The 18,895-nt window shown below is 59.7% G+C and overlaps 1 protein-coding gene and 8 non-coding genes across 11 annotated transcripts in view; 1 reads left to right on the top strand and 8 right to left on the bottom strand.

Annotated features, from left to right (window-relative positions):
• Window positions 1-68: 68 nt before the first annotated feature.
• LOC128833328 (5S ribosomal RNA) lies at window positions 69-187 on the bottom strand. Its single transcript, XR_008444214.1, has one exon. It is a non-coding gene; the product is annotated as a 5S ribosomal RNA (ribosomal RNA).
• A 1,092-nt stretch (window positions 188-1,279) lies between these two features.
• On the bottom strand, window positions 1,280-1,398 carry LOC128833326 (5S ribosomal RNA). The gene has a single exon (XR_008444212.1). It is a non-coding gene; the product is annotated as a 5S ribosomal RNA (ribosomal RNA).
• Window positions 1,399-2,496: 1,098 nt separating this feature from the next.
• Window positions 2,497-2,615, bottom strand: LOC128833314 (5S ribosomal RNA). Its single transcript, XR_008444201.1, has one exon. It is a non-coding gene; the product is annotated as a 5S ribosomal RNA (ribosomal RNA).
• Window positions 2,616-3,707: 1,092 nt separating this feature from the next.
• On the bottom strand, window positions 3,708-3,826 carry LOC128833302 (5S ribosomal RNA). Its single transcript, XR_008444190.1, has one exon. It is a non-coding gene; the product is annotated as a 5S ribosomal RNA (ribosomal RNA).
• Window positions 3,827-4,924: 1,098 nt separating this feature from the next.
• On the bottom strand, window positions 4,925-5,043 carry LOC128833317 (5S ribosomal RNA). The gene has a single exon (XR_008444204.1). It is a non-coding gene; the product is annotated as a 5S ribosomal RNA (ribosomal RNA).
• A 1,086-nt stretch (window positions 5,044-6,129) lies between these two features.
• LOC128833214 (5S ribosomal RNA) lies at window positions 6,130-6,248 on the bottom strand. The gene has a single exon (XR_008444133.1). It is a non-coding gene; the product is annotated as a 5S ribosomal RNA (ribosomal RNA).
• A 7,511-nt stretch (window positions 6,249-13,759) lies between these two features.
• Window positions 13,760-13,878, bottom strand: LOC128833313 (5S ribosomal RNA). The gene has a single exon (XR_008444200.1). It is a non-coding gene; the product is annotated as a 5S ribosomal RNA (ribosomal RNA).
• Window positions 13,879-14,970: 1,092 nt separating this feature from the next.
• LOC128833213 (5S ribosomal RNA) lies at window positions 14,971-15,089 on the bottom strand. Its single transcript, XR_008444132.1, has one exon. It is a non-coding gene; the product is annotated as a 5S ribosomal RNA (ribosomal RNA).
• A 2,477-nt stretch (window positions 15,090-17,566) lies between these two features.
• Window positions 17,567-18,895, top strand: part of CRTAP (cartilage associated protein) — a 41,729-nt gene continuing 40,400 nt past the window's right edge. The window contains exon 1 of one of the 3 annotated variants that reach the window (XM_054019514.1): window positions 17,567-18,257. In XM_054019514.1, the coding sequence (XP_053875489.1) occupies window positions 17,589-18,257 (669 nt within the window). In that variant the 5' untranslated portion in view covers window positions 17,567-17,588. The remainder of the gene's footprint in view (window positions 18,258-18,895) is intronic. The other 2 variants (XM_054019515.1, XM_054019513.1) reach the window with 2 other exon arrangements.

Raw genomic sequence — 18,895 nt, 5'->3', positions numbered from 1 at the left:
CAAAAGCGCGTGCCCGAGGCAGTCCTGCAGGCGGGGCGCGTCAGAGAGCGTGGCGAGGGCAGGCAAAAAGCCTACAGCACCCAGTATTCCCAGGAGGTCTCCCATCCAAGTACTAACCAGGCCCGACCCTGCTAAGCTTCCGAGATCAGACGAGATCGGGCGTGTTCAGGGTGGTATGGCCATAGACGCTGTTGCCTGCCGCTTTGCCTGCCTTTAAGCAAGCCCGCAGACGAGCCCTGCTTGCTCCGCTCACACGTCTCCCTCCCCCCCGCGCAAGGCACGCGACGACAGCCTCCGGCCTCGCACCCCTCCCTCGCCACACCAACGCTCCCGCCCCGCACGACGAGCCGCAGACCCCGACCCCGGGCCCGCACACACCACGCCTAAGCCTCCTCCCCACCCCCACGCACCCTCTCCTCAGACGGGACCCTCACAAACCCGACACACCCACCCACCACACAAAAACCCCGCGCGCCGCCACACCCTGCCGCGGCTGCCCCCCCCACACACCCGCTGCCGCTCCGCTTTCCTCACGGCTCCTGCTGCTCGCCACACCTCGCGCCTCCCTGGGGACGCCCTCCCGCACTGGGCCTGCCTTTTGCTCGCTCCGGGAAACCCGGCACGCCCGGCCCGGAGGCCTCGCCCGCGCCCTGCCCCGTCTCCCGCTTCGCAGGGCCCCGGGGGACGCAGGATGGCCCGCCGCCTCCGCCTCCGCCTCCGCCTCAGGGGGATCAGCCCAGAGGCGACCAGCACCCAACTTCCCACTTGCTGGCCCCGAGCCGAGGCTGGGACTGCTCCAGGCCCGCAGGCAGCCTTCCCGGGCAAAAGGGCCACCTTAGGGCAGCAGCTGCCTCTCCCTCCTCCCACCTTTAAAGGGCCAGCTGCCAAGGAGGCGTGCTGCCAAAGGGCTTCCCTAAAGCAGCCACCCCCAAAAGGCCCGGGCTGCGCCTTGCGGCTTTCCTTTCTCCCAGCCGCGGAGCTGAAGCGGCTGGCAGCGAGCGCCAGCGCAGGCAGGCCTTGGGGCGCCAGCCGCCGCTGCGGCCAGCTGGCCTCCCACCCACACCTGCCGCCAACAGGGGCCAAGAGCACCGGCCGGTGAAAAAAAGAAACGCCCCACGGAGCCGGGTGCCCAAAGCCCTCGCCCTCGGCAGCGGCGGGCGAGGCGGCTAGGGCCTGGGAGACCTTAGCGGAAGCAAGCCAGGACGAGGCGGCAAAAGCGCGTGCCCGAGGCAGTCCTGCAGGCGGGGCGCGTCAGAGAGCGTGGCGAGGGCAGGCAAAAAGCCTACAGCACCCAGTATTCCCAGGAGGTCTCCCATCCAAGTACTAACCAGGCCCGACCCTGCTTAGCTTCCGAGATCAGACGAGATCGGGCGTGTTCAGGGTGGTATGGCCGTAGACGCTGTTGCCTGCCGCTTTGCCTGCCTTTAAGCAAGCCCGCAGACGAGCCCTGCTTGCTCCGCTCACACGTCTCCCTCCCCCCCGCGCAAGGCACGCGACGACAGCCTCCGGCCTCGCACCCCTCCCTCGCCACACCAACGCTCCCGCCCCGCACGACGAGCCGCAGACCCCGACCCCGGGCCCGCACACACCACGCCTAAGCCTCCTCCCCACCCCCACGCACCCTCTCCTCAGACGGGACCCTCACAAACCCGACACACCCACCCACCACACAAAAACCCCGCGCGCCGCCACACCCTGCCGCGGCCGCCCCCCCCACACACCCGCTGCCGCTCCGCTTTCCTCACGGCTCCTGCTGCTCGCCACACCTCGCGCCTCCCTGGGGACGCCCTCCCGCACTGGGCCTGCCTTTTGCTCGCTCCGGGAAACCCGGCACGCCCGGCCCGGAGGCCTCGCCCGCGCCCTGCCCCGTCTCCCGCTTCGCAGGGCCCCGGGGGACGCAGGATGGCCCGCCGCCTCCGCCTCCGCCTCCGCCTCCGCCTCAGGGGGATCAGCCCAGAGGCGACCAGCACCCAACTTCCCACTTGCTGGCCCCGAGCCGAGGCTGGGACTGCTCCAGGCCCGCAGGCAGCCTTCCCGGGCAAAAGGGCCACCTTAGGGCAGCAGCTGCCTCTCCCTCCTCCCACCTTTAAAGGGCCAGCTGCCAAGGAGGCGTGCTGCCAAAGGGCTTCCCTAAAGCAGCCACCCCCAAAAGGCCCGGGCTGCGCCTTGCGGCTTTCCTTTCTCCCAGCCGCGGAGCTGAAGCGGCTGGCAGCGAGCGCCAGCGCAGGCAGGCCTTGGGGCGCCAGCCGCCGCTGCGGCCAGCTGGCCTCCCACCCACACCTGCCGCCAACAGGGGCCAAGAGCACCGGCCGGTGAAAAAAAGAAACGCCCCACGGAGCCGGGTGCCCAAAGCCCTCGCCCTCGGCAGCGGCGGGCGAGGCGGCTAGGGCCTGGGAGACCTTAGCGGAAGCAAGCCAGGACGAGGCGGCAAAAGCGCGTGCCCGAGGCAGTCCTGCAGGCGGGGCGCGTCAGAGAGCGTGGCGAGGGCAGGCAAAAAGCCTACAGCACCCAGTATTCCCAGGAGGTCTCCCATCCAAGTACTAACCAGGCCCGACCCTGCTTAGCTTCCGAGATCAGACGAGATCGGGCGTGTTCAGGGTGGTATGGCCGTAGACGCTGTTGCCTGCCGCTTTGCCTGCCTTTAAGCAAGCCCGCAGACGAGCCCTGCTTGCTCCGCTCACACGTCTCCCTCCCCCCCGCGCAAGGCACGCGACGACAGCCTCCGGCCTCGCACCCCTCCCTCGCCACACCAACGCTCCCGCCCCGCACGACGAGCCGCAGACCCCGACCCCGGGCCCGCACACACCACGCCTAAGCCTCCTCCCCACCCCCACGCACCCTCTCCTCAGACGGGACCCTCACAAACCCGACACACCCACCCACCACACAAAAACCCCGCGCGCCGCCACACCCTGCCGCGGCTGCCCCCCCCACACACCCGCTGCCGCTCCGCTTTCCTCACGGCTCCTGCTGCTCGCCACACCTCGCGCCTCCCTGGGGACGCCCTCCCGCACTGGGCCTGCCTTTTGCTCGCTCCGGGAAACCCGGCACGCCCGGCCCGGAGGCCTCGCCCGCGCCCTGCCCCGTCTCCCGCTTCGCAGGGCCCCGGGGGACGCAGGATGGCCCGCCGCCTCCGCCTCCGCCTCCGCCTCAGGGGGATCAGCCCAGAGGCGACCAGCACCCAACTTCCCACTTGCTGGCCCCGAGCCGAGGCTGGGACTGCTCCAGGCCCGCAGGCAGCCTTCCCGGGCAAAAGGGCCACCTTAGGGCAGCAGCTGCCTCTCCCTCCTCCCACCTTTAAAGGGCCAGCTGCCAAGGAGGCGTGCTGCCAAAGGGCTTCCCTAAAGCAGCCACCCCCAAAAGGCCCGGGCTGCGCCTTGCGGCTTTCCTTTCTCCCAGCCGCGGAGCTGAAGCGGCTGGCAGCGAGCGCCAGCGCAGGCAGGCCTTGGGGCGCCAGCCGCCGCTGCGGCCAGCTGGCCTCCCACCCACACCTGCCGCCAACAGGGGCCAAGAGCACCGGCCGGTGAAAAAAAGAAACGCCCCACGGAGCCGGGTGCCCAAAGCCCTCGCCCTCGGCAGCGGCGGGCGAGGCGGCTAGGGCCTGGGAGACCTTAGCGGAAGCAAGCCAGGACGAGGCGGCAAAAGCGCGTGCCCGAGGCAGTCCTGCAGGCGGGGCGCGTCAGAGAGCGTGGCGAGGGCAGGCAAAAAGCCTACAGCACCCAGTATTCCCAGGAGGTCTCCCATCCAAGTACTAACCAGGCCCGACCCTGCTTAGCTTCCGAGATCAGACGAGATCGGGCGTGTTCAGGGTGGTATGGCCGTAGACGCTGTTGCCTGCCGCTTTGCCTGCCTTTAAGCAAGCCCGCAGACGAGCCCTGCTTGCTCCGCTCACACGTCTCCCTCCCCCCCGCGCAAGGCACGCGACGACAGCCTCCGGCCTCGCACCCCTCCCTCGCCACACCAACGCTCCCGCCCCGCACGACGAGCCGCAGACCCCGACCCCGGGCCCGCACACACCACGCCTAAGCCTCCTCCCCACCCCCACGCACCCTCTCCTCAGACGGGACCCTCACAAACCCGACACACCCACCCACCACACAAAAACCCCGCGCGCCGCCACACCCTGCCGCGGCTGCCCCCCCCACACACCCGCTGCCGCTCCGCTTTCCTCACGGCTCCTGCTGCTCGCCACACCTCGCGCCTCCCTGGGGACGCCCTCCCGCACTGGGCCTGCCTTTTGCTCGCTCCGGGAAACCCGGCACGCCCGGCCCGGAGGCCTCGCCCGCGCCCTGCCCCGTCTCCCGCTTCGCAGGGCCCCGGGGGACGCAGGATGGCCCGCCGCCTCCGCCTCCGCCTCCGCCTCCGCCTCAGGGGGATCAGCCCAGAGGCGACCAGCACCCAACTTCCCACTTGCTGGCCCCGAGCCGAGGCTGGGACTGCTCCAGGCCCGCAGGCAGCCTTCCCGGGCAAAAGGGCCACCTTAGGGCAGCAGCTGCCTCTCCCTCCTCCCACCTTTAAAGGGCCAGCTGCCAAGGAGGCGTGCTGCCAAAGGGCTTCCCTAAAGCAGCCACCCCCAAAAGGCCCGGGCTGCGCCTTGCGGCTTTCCTTTCTCCCAGCCGCGGAGCTGAAGCGGCTGGCAGCGAGCGCCAGCGCAGGCAGGCCTTGGGGCGCCAGCCGCCGCTGCGGCCAGCTGGCCTCCCACCCACACCTGCCGCCAACAGGGGCCAAGAGCACCGGCCGGTGAAAAAAAGAAACGCCCCACGGAGCCGGGTGCCCAAAGCCCTCGCCCTCGGCAGCGGCGGGCGAGGCGGCTAGGGCCTGGGAGACCTTAGCGGAAGCAAGCCAGGACGAGGCGGCAAAAGCGCGTGCCCGAGGCAGTCCTGCAGGCGGGGCGCGTCAGAGAGCGTGGCGAGGGCAGGCAAAAAGCCTACAGCACCCAGTATTCCCAGGAGGTCTCCCATCCAAGTACTAACCAGGCCTGACCCTGCTTAGCTTCCGAGATCAGACGAGATCGGGCGTGTTCAGGGTGGTATGGCCGTAGACGCTGTTGCCTGCCGCTTTGCCTGCCTTTAAGCAAGCCCGCAGACGAGCCCTGCTTGCTCTGCTCACACGTCTCCCTCCCCCCCGCGCAAGGCACGCGACGACAGCCTCCGGCCTCGCACCCCTCCCTCGCCACACCAACGCTCCCGCCCCGCACGACGAGCCGCAGACCCCGACCCCGGGCCCGCACACACCACGCCTAAGCCTCCTCCCCACCCCCACGCACCCTCTCCTCAGACGGGACCCTCACAAACCCGACACACCCACCCACCACACAAAAACCCCGCGCGCCGCCACACCCTGCCGCGGCTGCCCCCCCCACACACCCGCTGCCGCTCCGCTTTCCTCACGGCTCCTGCTGCTCGCCACACCTCGCGCCTCCCTGGGGACGCCCTCCCGCACTGGGCCTGCCTTTTGCTCGCTCCGGGAAACCCGGCACGCCCGGCCCGGAGGCCTCGCCCGCGCCCTGCCCCGTCTCCCGCTTCGCAGGGCCCCGGGGGACGCAGGATGGCCCGCCGCCTCCGCCTCCGCCTCAGGGGGATCAGCCCAGAGGCGACCAGCACCCAACTTCCCACTTGCTGGCCCCGAGCCGAGGCTGGGACTGCTCCAGGCCCGCAGGCAGCCTTCCCGGGCAAAAGGGCCACCTTAGGGCAGCAGCTGCCTCTCCCTCCTCCCACCTTTAAAGGGCCAGCTGCCAAGGAGGCGTGCTGCCAAAGGGCTTCCCTAAAGCAGCCACCCCCAAAAGGCCCGGGCTGCGCCTTGCGGCTTTCCTTTCTCCCAGCCGCGGAGCTGAAGCGGCTGGCAGCGAGCGCCAGCGCAGGCAGGCCTTGGGGCGCCAGCCGCCGCTGCGGCCAGCTGGCCTCCCACCCACACCTGCCGCCAACAGGGGCCAAGAGCACCGGCCGGTGAAAAAAAGAAACGCCCCACGGAGCCGGGTGCCCAAAGCCCTCGCCCTCGGCAGCGGCGGGCGAGGCGGCTAGGGCCTGGGAGACCTTAGCGGAAGCAAGCCAGGACGAGGCGGCAAAAGCGCGTGCCCGAGGCAGTCCTGCAGGCGGGGCGCGTCAGAGAGCGTGGCGAGGGCAGGCAAAAAGCCTACAGCACCCAGTATTCCCAGGAGGTCTCCCATCCAAGTACTAACCAGGCCTGACCCTGCTTAGCTTCTGAGATCAGACGAGATCGGGCGTGTTCAGGGTGGTATGGCCGTAGACGCTGTTGCCTGCCGCTTTGCCTGCCTTTAAGCAAGCCCGCAGACGAGCCCTGCTTGCTCTGCTCACACGTCTCCCTCCCCCCCGCGCAAGGCACGCGACGACAGCCTCCGGCCTCGCACCCCTCCCTCGCCACACCAACGCTCCCGCCCCGCACGACGAGCCGCAGACCCCGACCCCGGGCCCGCACACACCACGCCTAAGCCTCCTCCCCACCCCCACGCACCCTCTCCTCAGACGGGACCCTCACAAACCCGACACACCCACCCACCACACAAAAACCCCGCGCGCCGCCACACCCTGCCGCGGCTGCCCCCCCCACACACCCGCTGCCGCTCCGCTTTCCTCACGGCTCCTGCTGCTCGCCACACCTCGCGCCTCCCTGGGGACGCCCTCCCGCACTGGGCCTGCCTTTTGCTCGCTCCGGGAAACCCGGCACGCCCGGCCCGGAGGCCTCGCCCGCGCCCTGCCCCGTCTCCCGCTTCGCAGGGCCCCGGGGGACGCAGGATGGCCCGCCGCCTCCGCCTCCGCCTCCGCCTCAGGGGGATCAGCCCAGAGGCGACCAGCACCCAACTTCCCACTTGCTGGCCCCGAGCCGAGGCTGGGACTGCTCCAGGCCCGCAGGCAGCCTTCCCGGGCAAAAGGGCCACCTTAGGGCAGCAGCTGCCTCTCCCTCCTCCCACCTTTAAAGGGCCAGCTGCCAAGGAGGCGTGCTGCCAAAGGGCTTCCCTAAAGCAGCCACCCCCAAAAGGCCCGGGCTGCGCCTTGCGGCTTTCCTTTCTCCCAGCCGCGGAGCTGAAGCGGCTGGCAGCGAGCGCCAGCGCAGGCAGGCCTTGGGGCGTGTGACAATGCCGTTCTGGCGGAACCCAACCGAGAGTGCCAACTCAGGACAAATTGCTCAAATAGGGCAGCTACAGCCCAAGGCCGGGGCTTTTCCACCTCTAAGGCAAACCAAACCAGCCAGACTAAGACTTCGGTCTCACCCCACTGGCCAACCGCAAGTCTCACAAGCAATCTCCCAAGACACTCCAGTTTCCCAGTATCACCGCCAGTGCCACACGTTATGGGGACAAATGGTTATAAAACCACTACCCCAGTAAAAGAAAAAGGTTCTCCTGATCCCAAAGGACCAAGCCCCAGACCCAGGTCAATATACAAGTCAGACCCTACCCACAAATCACGCTACTGCCAATCCTCTAGAATCCAAAATCCAAAGGTTTATTCACAAAAGGAAAAAGATAGAGATGAGAGCTAGAATTGGTTAAATGGAATCAACCACACACAGCAATGGCACAGCTCTTGGTTCAGGCCTGCAGCAGCGATGGAACAAACTGCAGGCTCAAATCAAGTCTCTGGAATACATCCCCAGCTGGGATGGGTCATTCAGTCCTTTGTTCAGAGCTTCAGTTTGTAGCAAAGTCCCTCCAGAGGTAAGAAGCAGGATTGAAGACAAGATGGAGATCAGGCATCAGCCTTATATAGTCTCTTCCAGGTGTAAGATCACCTCTTTGTTCTTACTGTGGAAAGTTACAGCAAAATCGAGTCTGGAGTCACATGGGCCAGTCCCTGCATACTTTGCTGAGGTACAAGGCGTATCTGCCTTCTCTCAATGGGTCCATTGTATAGCTGATGGTCCTTAATGGTCCATCAAGCAGGCTAGGCAGAGCTAATCTCAGCTTGTCTGGGATGTCCCCCAGAAGCATAGCATAAGTTTGCCATACAGACAGTATAGAGCCAATATTCATAACTTCGACTACAAAACTGATACATACATATAGACAGCATAATCATAACCAGTAAACCATAACCTTGTCCTAGACACCCCATTTGACCCCCTTTATACAAGATTTGGGTGCCACTACAGGACCTTGGTTGCAACAATGATCTATATGGTCCCAGTTTATGTCAATAACGTCACACCCCCAACGCAAAATTGATGCAGGAAGGGATGACACAAACATCACTGACTGCATCCCAAGAGCTCCCCATCCTGGGTTCTGTCTCACTACAGCTAGTATTGGGTTAGAAGCCGTACCAGTGTATAACAGAAATGGTTTATCAAAATCATGTTCAACCACATGATTGAACCTCTTTACAAACTCAAGGTAACACTTAGTTAGAACAATAGTGGATTGGATCTGCTCTGGCAGCATGGTTCCTGTATGTGCCATGTGATCTTGCCAAGAGCTAAAGAAGACTGCTACTTTATCCATACAAGCTCGGGCAAATGTTTGGAACCCAATTAACATCGAATAAATGCAGATATTAATGTTCTTCATAGTCCAGGAATCTTGGCATTTAGCCATGAAAGCAATATGGTAGTGTGCCTCAGTCTTCCTTTTCATACAGCACATTAGGTCTGGAATGTCTTTTCCCCTGTGAAAAGTTCCCATATTGTTTATAGGCATTACCTGTGAAACCCCAGTGTAACAAGGCCTTTTAACATAACGTGTGTTTTCATGTATTCCTTTTAACATGTTCAAGGGATTCTCCAAAAGATTAGGCACATTGTTAATTACAAAATTTAGCAATAACAACAAGTTCATTGCAAGTGTCCATCTACAGTCATGTTTGTCATGCCACACCTTTGGCTCAATACCATTGGAGTTGGGGCATTTTAGGGTTAACCTGTGGCTTCCCTTTGCAAAATTCAGCGTTCTCTTTCCTCCTTGTCCTGCAGGATCAAACCCCGATTTCTCTTGCTTAACAGAATTCACTGGCTGATGGGGTGGGCCCTCTGTGCTAACAGCTATTAGCAAGTCCTTCCTTTCCCAGCCAGGCAAGTAATTTGCACTACCCCAGACCAGAGCCAGTCCACCAGTTTTCATATTCGTAACTGCTATCATCTCCAAGGCTGGACTCTGTCTTAAAGAGATACCACACAAATCCAAAGAGTCTGCAGGTGAGAGTTTGCTTGCTCTCCCCCGCATCCTCAAGCATTTAGCCATAAAACTGCTCTGCTCTGACACATCAGTAACCAAATCTGTCCTCAAACCCTGAAGCACAAACTGCTCATTTAAAGAATCAGAAAGGAGACATTCCTGTTCCAACACCATTGTCTCCCCAACAAGTTGGCCCCACACAGCCACTCGGTTATAGGGATGCCTCAATTCCTTAACAACTTTTACTTCCTCTGAGACCTTCTCAAAGCTACCCACACTGGATCTTTTAAAAGGAAAGTCAGAGGATCCATTCACAACAGACAATTTTTGGCTGCTAGGAACTGAAACTTCCTTGATTAAATCACTCTCACACCCTTCAGTTGCAGGGAACTGCTTGCACCGAGTACCATGAGGATTCCTTTCTCCAGGAGCTTTTCTAAGCAGCAATTCACCCCTCACAGAAATTCTGCCCTTACCCTCTTCACCTAGGGCTTGCTCTAAAGGCACACTTTCCTGAGCAACAACAGACTCTGTCTGGGTCTTACTTACATTCAGGATCACCTCTGGCCCATCAGGCAGATCTCTACACAATCCCCTTTCAGGTGAACCCATAGGCTTCCTAGTTAAAAGGTTAGAAATACTTCCCTTCTCTTTGCCACACACCAGCTTAGGAATTTTTTCCTTTTTGCTACAAGTTGTTAAACTGTCCGTAGGTAACACAACCAAATTACCTTTCTGCTCTCCTTGTGCCCTGGCTAGGGTATCACCCGGATCAGACAGAGTTGTTACACCCTTCTCCAACCACACATGAGCAACAGGCCCAATACAAGCATCAGAATTGTCTGGTCTCTGGGATTTTGCTAAGACACTAACTGGATGCAACCTAGCTACGGTGCCATTCTCCCCAGCAGATGCAAACTTAGGACCATTCCCTTCCTGGGCTTTAGTTGAATCCAGAACCAACTCTGAGACAACTAAATTACTCTCAACCATCATAGGCCGAAAGGCACCTTCTGTCTGCTCCACAGACAAAAAAGAGCTGGAGACGCATTTTTCTTTACTGGACATATAGTTTGGGATTTCATTTCCCTTGTCCCAGCACACCGGGCTGTTCACAGACAACTGCTTGGAGACTGGGGTAGCTTCCTCCATAGGCAAGTCAATACCCCTGACAGACACAGGCACATTTCCTTCACTGTCACTATTCTTCGCACAGGAAACAGACAAGGTATAGGGACACTCATCTTCCACTCTCCTTGCCTTCCCAAACTGCTGACTAGATAAAGCCATCAGCTCACAAGACTGCCTAGGCTCATCCAAAATCTCCTTGTTCTCCTCTCCCTTCGCTTGATCTAATTCCAGATTTACTTCTGAGACATTAGATAGATATTCAGAAACTCCATTCACAGCCAAACAGCTACTTTCCAAAGACAAACTTTTGGAGAAACCCTCCATAGGCACAACCTTAGGATCAATCCTCTCTTGTGCCTGGTTTGTATTAACTTGACTGACCATAGCTTTAATATCATTTCCAATCATAATATCCTTAGGGATTATGTCTTTTACTCCCACAACCATGGTGCCCTCCAATCCCTTCCATTTCAGGTGGATTTTAGCCAAAGGCACCCTGACAAAATACTTAGATAAGGCTACAACAGTTACATCTTCACCTGGCAAATAATCTTCCTTCCTGACCAGACTTGCTTTAACCAGAGTAATATCTGCTGCGGTGTCCCTCCATGCCATACACCTCACTCCATTTACTTCTGCACTGCTAATAAACTCTGCATTATTTCCCCCATATTTAGCTCTAATGTGAGTTTTAAGGTCAGATTCTTCCGAGACCACAGAAACAGCATTTGCACACAGGGCACCAATGCTGGGCTCTGTGTGGCTTGCCTGTGAGTTTACAACAACAGGGTTAGCATTGGCCGTGGCATTTGGGGTTGCTGGTTTTGGGCTGCCCTTCAGTGTCGGGCAGTCTGGTCTCATGTGGCCCAGCATACCACAGTGATAGCATGTAACCTGTTCCGTCCTGGGATGTGAGTTCCTACCCCCCGGATCCCCTTGAACTCCTTTAGAAGAGTCAGGTTTATTTTTAAATCCTTCCCTCCTCTTGAACTGGGGAGAATGGTGATCAGTTTTCCCCGGGGTTTTACACCCTTCTTGAGCCCTGTTTTGGGTATGGGCATCCGCAATCTCTGCTGCCCGTAGGACTGACTCAGGGTCCCTGTCACACACAGCTGCTCTCACATTGTCCGGCACAATGTCTAAGAACTGTTCCAAAGTTATTAAATCCAGCAGTTTTTCAAAACTCCCATGCGCCTTGGCCCCCACAACCCACTTTTTAACAAAACCCATCAGCTTATGAGCACATTCTACAAAAGTACAATCCTTAGGCATTTTAAACTCTCTAAACTTAACTCTGTAAGATTCAGGAGTAACCTTGAATCGCCTTAACACAGAATCTTTAAACTGCCCATAATCCAAGGCTTCTTGTTCCCCCAAGTCATTAAATACCTCCCTGGCTTTTCCAGTCAGTCTGGTCAGCAGGACAGGCATTCGCTGACCCTCGGGGATCTGGTACAGATTGCAGAGGCGTTCAAAGGTAGACAAAAACTCCTCTATATCCTCAGTATCATTGTAAATGGGACACATCCTTTCCCAGTTTTTCTCATGGCGGGGGGGAGGTGGAGTACCAGGTGGGGATGACTTTCTCCGCTCTTCCATTACTTGGAGCTGAAGTCTGGCCGTCTCCTGTTCCATCCTGTGAGTCTCCTGCTCAGCAGCGAGCAGCTCTAGACGTCCCTTACGAGCTCTCTCTTCTCTCTCATCAGCCTCCTTCTTTCTTTGATCGGCTTCTTTCTCTCTCTCAGCAGCCTCCTTCTCTCTCTCTCTTTCTAATTCTGCTATTTTTTGCTTCTCCAGCAATCGAAGATCTGCTAGCTTCTGTTCATGCTCAAATTGCAGTTTACTTGTCACCCTTTGCATCCTAATTTTTTCCGCATCTTCTGCAGCCTCAGGTAAGGGCTGTGCTCTTGCCCCCTGATCACTGGCTATTAACAGATTTCTCAGTTCTTCCTTTGTAGCTTTCTTTCTAAAGCATATCCTCTTTTCTGAACACAAATTTTCCAGGGCTATTTTGCCAAGTCCCTCATATGCTCTTTGCTCAGCCATTGCAGCAGTTCTTTAACCAACAAAACTCTCAATCCCAAAACTCAAATTTGGACAGCGTGGGGTTCTGACCCAAAGCTTAATTGACCTGGTTCTGTGGATCCAAGCACGACTACGCCACTGTGACAATGCGGTTCTGGCGGAACCCAACCGAGAGTGCCAACTCAGGACAAATTGCTCAAATAGGGCAGCTACAGCCCAAGGCCGGGGCTTTTCCACCTCTAAGGCAAACCAAACCAGCCAGACTAAGACTTCGGTCTCACCCCACTGGCCAACCGCAAGTCTCACAAGCAATCTCCCAAGACACTCCAGTTTCCCAGTATCACCGCCAGTGCCACACGTTATGGGGACAAATGGTTATAAAACCACTACCCCAGTAAAAGAAAAAGGTTCTCCTGATCCCAAAGGACCAAGCCCCAGACCCAGGTCAATATACAAGTCAGACCCTACCCACAAATCACGCTACTGCCAATCCTCTAGAATCCAAAATCCAAAGGTTTATTCACAAAAGGAAAAAGATAGAGATGAGAGCTAGAATTGGTTAAATGGAATCAACCACACACAGCAATGGCACAGCTCTTGGTTCAGGCCTGCAGCAGCGATGGAACAAACTGCAGGCTCAAATCAAGTCTCTGGAATACATCCCCAGCTGGGATGGGTCATTCAGTCCTTTGTTCAGAGCTTCAGTTTGTAGCAAAGTCCCTCCAGAGGTAAGAAGCAGGATTGAAGACAAGATGGAGATCAGGCATCAGCCTTATATAGTCTCTTCCAGGTGTAAGATCACCTCTTTGTTCTTACTGTGGAAAGTTACAGCAAAATCGAGTCTGGAGTCACATGGGCCAGTCCCTGCATACTTTGCTGAGGTACAAGGCGTATCTGCCTTCTCTCAATGGGTCCATTGTATAGCTGATGGTCCTTAATGGTCCATCAAGCAGGCTAGGCAGAGCTAATCTCAGCTTGTCTGGGATGTCCCCCAGAAGCATAGCATAAGTTTGCCATACAGACAGTATAGAGCCAATATTCATAACTTCGACTACAAAACTGATACATACATATAGACAGCATAATCATAACCAGTAAACCATAACCTTGTCCTAGACACCCCATTTGACCCCCTTTATACAAGATTTGGGTGCCACTACAGGACCTTGGTTGCAACAATGATCTATATGGTCCCAGTTTATGTCAATAACGTCACAGGGCGCCAGCCGCCGCTGCGGCCAGCTGGCCTCCCACCCACACCTGCCGCCAACAGGGGCCAAGAGCACCGGCCGGTGAAAAAAAGAAACGCCCCACGGAGCCGGGTGCCCAAAGCCCTCGCCCTCGGCAGCGGCGGGCGAGGCGGCTAGGGCCTGGGAGACCTTAGCGGAAGCAAGCCAGGACGAGGCGGCAAAAGCGCGTGCCCGAGGCAGTCCTGCAGGCGGGGCGCGTCAGAGAGCGTGGCGAGGGCAGGCAAAAAGCCTACAGCGCCCAGTATTCCCAGGAGGTCTCCCATCCAAGTACTAACCAGGCCCGACCCTGCTTAGCTTCCGAGATCAGATGAGATCGGGCGTGTTCAGGGTGGTATGGCCGTAGACGCTGTTGCCTGCCGCGTTGCCTGCCTTTAAGCAAGCCCGCAGACGAGCCCTGCTTGCTCCGCTCACACGTGTCCCTCCCCCCCGCGCAAGGCACACGACAACAGCCTCCGGCCTCGCACCCCTCCCTCGCCACACCAACGCTCCCGCCCCGCACGACGAGCCGCAGACCCCGACCCCGGGCCCGCACACACCACGCCTAAGCCTCCTCCCCACCCCCACGCACCCTCTCCTCAGACGGGACCCTCACAAACCCGACACACCCACCCACCACACAAAAACCCCGCGCGCCGCCACACCCTGCCGCGGCTGCCCCCCCCACACACCCGCTGCCGCTCCGCTTTCCTCACGGCTCCTGCTGCTCGCCACACCTCGCGCCTCCCTGGGGACGCCCTCCCGCACTGGGCCTGCCTTTTGCTCGCTCCGGGAAACCCGGCACGCCCGGCCCGGAGGCCTCGCCCGCGCCCTGCCCCGTCTCCCGCTTCGCAGGGCCCCGGGGGACGCAGGATGGCCCGCCGCCTCCGCCTCCGCCTCCGCCTCAGGGGGATCAGCCCAGAGGCGACCAGCACCCAACTTCCCACTTGCTGGCCCCGAGCCGAGGCTGGGACTGCTCCAGGCCCGCAGGCAGCCTTCCCGGGCAAAAGGGCCACCTTAGGGCAGCAGCTGCCTCTCCCTCCTCCCACCTTTAAAGGGCCAGCTGCCAAGGAGGCGTGCTGCCAAAGGGCTTCCCTAAAGCAGCCACCCCCAAAAGGCCCGGGCTGCGCCTTGCGGCTTTCCTTTCTCCCAGCCGCGGAGCTGAAGCGGCTGGCAGCGAGCGCCAGCGCAGGCAGGCCTTGGGGCGCCAGCCGCCGCTGCGGCCAGCTGGCCTCCCACCCACACCTGCCGCCAACAGGGGCCAAGAGCACCGGCCGGTGAAAAAAAGAAACGCCCCACGGAGCCGGGTGCCCAAAGCCCTCGCCCTCGGCAGCGGCGGGCGAGGCGGCTAGGGCCTGGGAGACCTTAGCGGAAGCAAGCCAGGACGAGGCGGCAAAAGCGCGTGCCCGAGGCAGTCCTGCAGGCGGGGCGCGTCAGAGAGCGTGGCGAGGGCAGGCAAAAAGCCTACAGCACCCAGTATTCCCAGGAGGTCTCCCATCCAAGTACTAACCAGGCCCGACCCTGCTTAGCTTCCGAGATCAGACGAGATCGGGCGTGTTCAGGGTGGTATGGCCGTAGACGCTGTTGCCTGCCGCTTTGCCTGCCTTTAAGCAAGCCCGCAGACGAGCCCTGCTTGCTCCGCTCATATGTGTCCCTCCCCCCCGCGCAAGGCACGCGACGACAGCCTCCAACCTCGCACCCCTCCCTCGCCACACCAACGCTCCCGCCCCGCACGACGAGTCGCAGACCCCGACCCCGGGCCCGCACACACCACGCCTAAGCCTCCTCCCCACCCCCACGCACCCTCTCCTCAGACGGGACCCTCACAAACCCGACACACCCACCCACCACACAAAAACCCCGCGCGCCGCCACACCCTGCCGCGGCTGCCCCCCCCACACACCCGCTGCCGCTCCGCTTTCCTCACGGCTCCTGCTGCTCGCCACACCTCGCGCCTCCCTGGGGACGCCCTCCCGCACTGGGCCTGCCTTTTGCTCGCTCCGGGAAACCCGGCACGCCCGGCCCGGAGGCCTCGCCCGCGCCCTGCCCCGTCTCCCGCTTCGCAGGGCCCCGGGGGACGCAGGATGGCCCGCCGCCTCCGCCTCCGCCTCAGGGGGATCAGCCCAGAGGCGACCAGCACCCAACTTCCCACTTGCTGGCCCCGAGCCGAGGCTGGGACTGCTCCAGGCCCGCAGGCAGCCTTCCCGGGCAAAAGGGCCACCTTAGGGCAGCAGCTGCCTCTCCCTCCTCCCACCTTTAAAGGGCCAGCTGCCAAGGAGGCGTGCTGCCAAAGGGCTTCCCTAAAGCAGCCACCCCCAAAAGGCCCGGGCTGCGCCTTGCGGCTTTCCTTTCTCCCAGCCGTGGAGCTGAAGCGGCTGGCCTCGCACCCCTCCCTCGCCACACCAACGCTCCCTCCCCACACGACGATCCGCAGACCCTGTAGAACTGATGAATTAAATTGTTTTTAATTCTTCACTTTATTAATGTAACTTCATAAGTAAAGTTTTATGAATGAAACAATATTCATTCATATAACCGGTTAGCCCAATAACTGGCTAATTAACAATTAAGATGCTTGTTAAGAGCCATACCTGTTCAGTCAATTGCCTTTTTAAGTTTCACTATCAATCCAATTCCTGCTTAAATCACTGAGACTTGCACTGTTTCAGTATTGTAACTTCTGTTCCCATTTATTACATTTGCCTACAGTGTAACTTCTGTTCACTGTTTGCCATCCATTATACTTGTCTATAATATAACTTCTGTTCACTGTTTGCCATATTGTAATTCCAACCCCATTTCACAACGCCTACTCCATTTTGTAAGGGCTTGCTGCAACCTTCATTTTTGCAAACCCTGCTGTAATCTTATTAGTTTAGTTTAGATGTGTGAATGAGGTATATATGGATAATGGAATCAACCTCCAGCCCCAGCCTGTCCTGATTAAATAGAGTTCAAACACCAACGGCTGAAGATGCAGACAAGAGCCCTAACAAAGTAAGAAGAATCCACCCTAAAAAGAAAAGGTACAATAAAAAAAGATCCAAGCCTGGTCCGAGTCTGAAAGTCATGTCTGCAATTGACAGGTGATCAATCACCAAATCTGGAGGCAGCGTGACACAGCAAGACCTATAGACTCTGGATTCAAACTAAAGCCTACAAAAAGGATGGGTGAGATGGAAAACTTTGGAGGAGGGTAACATTCTGCTGCCAACATGGAAGGGCATCGGTGCATGCCCAACAGAGACCCAGCTCGTCCTTGTGCCCAGCTTTCCTGGCCAGTTAGCCGCACAAGCTGCAAACTCAAACCACAGACTCAAGCAGGACTGGTAACTATGCAGCAGCTGCAGAACATCTGATGGATGTGTGTGTATAAGGACTAAAATATTAGTTATTGGTCATAAATCAAATTATCATAATAAATGTGGCATCTTTATCTTGTCCCCTTTAATAAGATCCTGCTAGTTTTTATTGGTATAACACCAGCCACAACCACCAGCCCTGCTGGGAGGCCACTGTGTCTGCGGGTTTGAGCCAGCAGCATAGCCAGGGCTGGTCCCGGGGCCAGGAATAGATCCAGGCCATTGGGAGTGGCCCAATCAAACAGCCAGGGTCTGCCTGGGCTGGGCTCCCTGAAGACACAGTTGCCTGGAAGGGCCCAGCCAAGCCCCCTTACTGTCTCCAGCCCAACTCCCACCTGTCTGAGCCTGGCCAGGCTTCTGCACCAGTCCCAGGCAGCTCAGCTCTGGGAAGACAGCAGGTGGTGCCACACAGTGGGTAGGAAGCAGAGACTGCCCAGAGCCAGAGGTTCACTGGGGTCTAGCCAGCGGGCAGAGAGGAGCAGGGGTGTGTGGCCAGGCTGAGAGGAGTAAGTGCCAGGGGGTGAGCCAGCAGGGTCTCAGGGCACAGTGCAAGTGGAGCAGGCCAGGGCCCTTTCTGAGCACAGGTTGGGCTCCATGGAGCCACTGGTGCCATTGTAAACCCGGCATTGAGCCGGTCCTGTATTGAGGTGTCTCTTGGTATGTAGGAGCAGCAGTGAGGCTGCCCGACAGTTCCCCTACATTTGGCTCTGACACCTCATGTGCTGGGCGGGCAGGCGCAGTGCTTCTTTCCCCTCCCCTGCTGCATGCCGGCTTGGGGCCCGTCTCCTCCCCCCGTGCAAAGGGGCCGGCCGGCCCATTGTCCATTTTCCGAGGTCCCGCCTTGCCCGCTCTTTGTGCTTCCGCCGGGCTGGTAACTGTCCCGTGGTGCCGGGTCGGGGTGCAGCGCTGGCGGCGGGCAGGATGAGCTGCGAGCGGCCGGGAGTTCTGGGGCTGGGGCTGCTGCTACTGCTGGCCGGGGCGCGGGCGCAGTACGAGCGCTACAGCTTCAAGAGCTTTCCCCGGGACGAGCTGATGCCGCTGGAGTCCGCCTATCGCTACGGCCTGGACCAGTACAGCAACGAGAACTGGCCCGAGAGCGTCAGCTACCTGGAGGTGAGCATGCGGCTGCACCGCCTGCTTCGGGACAGCGAGGCCTTCTGCCACCTCAACTGCAGCGCCGCCCGCCTGCCGCCGCGCGGCTCCCCGGCCCGCTTCGCCGGCTTCCCGGAGCTGCGCCTCTTCGCGGACGTGCTGCAGCGGGCGCAGTGCCTCAAGCGCTGCAAGCAGGGGCTGCCCGCCTTTCGCCAGTCCCAGCCCAGCCGCGAGGTGCTCGACGAGTTCCAGAGGCGAGAGCCCTACAAGTTCCTGCAGTACGCCTACTACAAGGTGAGGCCGGCCTGCCTTACCATACCCCGTCCACCCCCAGTGCCTCACTGCCCTGTCTTACAGCCAGTGCCCCACTGCCTAAGCCTTACCATACCCCATAGTCCCACTGCCCTGTCATACACCCAGTGCCGCACTGCCTCCCACTGCCACACCATACCCCATAATGCCCCACTGCCCTGTCATACACCCAGTGCCGCACTGCCTCCCACTGCCACACCATACCCCATAATGCCCCACTGCCCAGTCATACACCCAGTGCCGCACTGCCTCCCACTGCCACACCATACCCCATAATGCCCCACTGCCCTGTCATACACCCAGTGCCGCACTGCCTCCCACTGCCACACCATACCCCATAATGCCCCACTGCCCTGTCATACACCCAGTGCCGCACTGCCTCCCACTGCCACACCATACCCCATAATGCCCCACTGCCCTGTCATACACCCAGTGCCGCACTGCCTCCCACTGCCACACCATACCCCATAATGCCCCACTGCCCAGTCATACACCCAGTGCCGCACTGCCTCCCACTGCCACACCATACCCCATAATGCCCCACTGCCCAGTCATACACCTAGTGCCGCACTGCCTCCCACTGCCATACCATACCCCATAATGCCCCACTGCCCTGTCAT

This window comes from Malaclemys terrapin, chromosome 2, assembly GCF_027887155.1.
Source record: "Malaclemys terrapin pileata isolate rMalTer1 chromosome 2, rMalTer1.hap1, whole genome shotgun sequence".
Taxonomy (NCBI): Eukaryota; Metazoa; Chordata; order Testudines; family Emydidae; genus Malaclemys; species Malaclemys terrapin.
The sequence above is the reverse complement of the archived record's forward strand: the minus strand, read 5'-3'. Positions and strand labels throughout refer to the sequence as shown.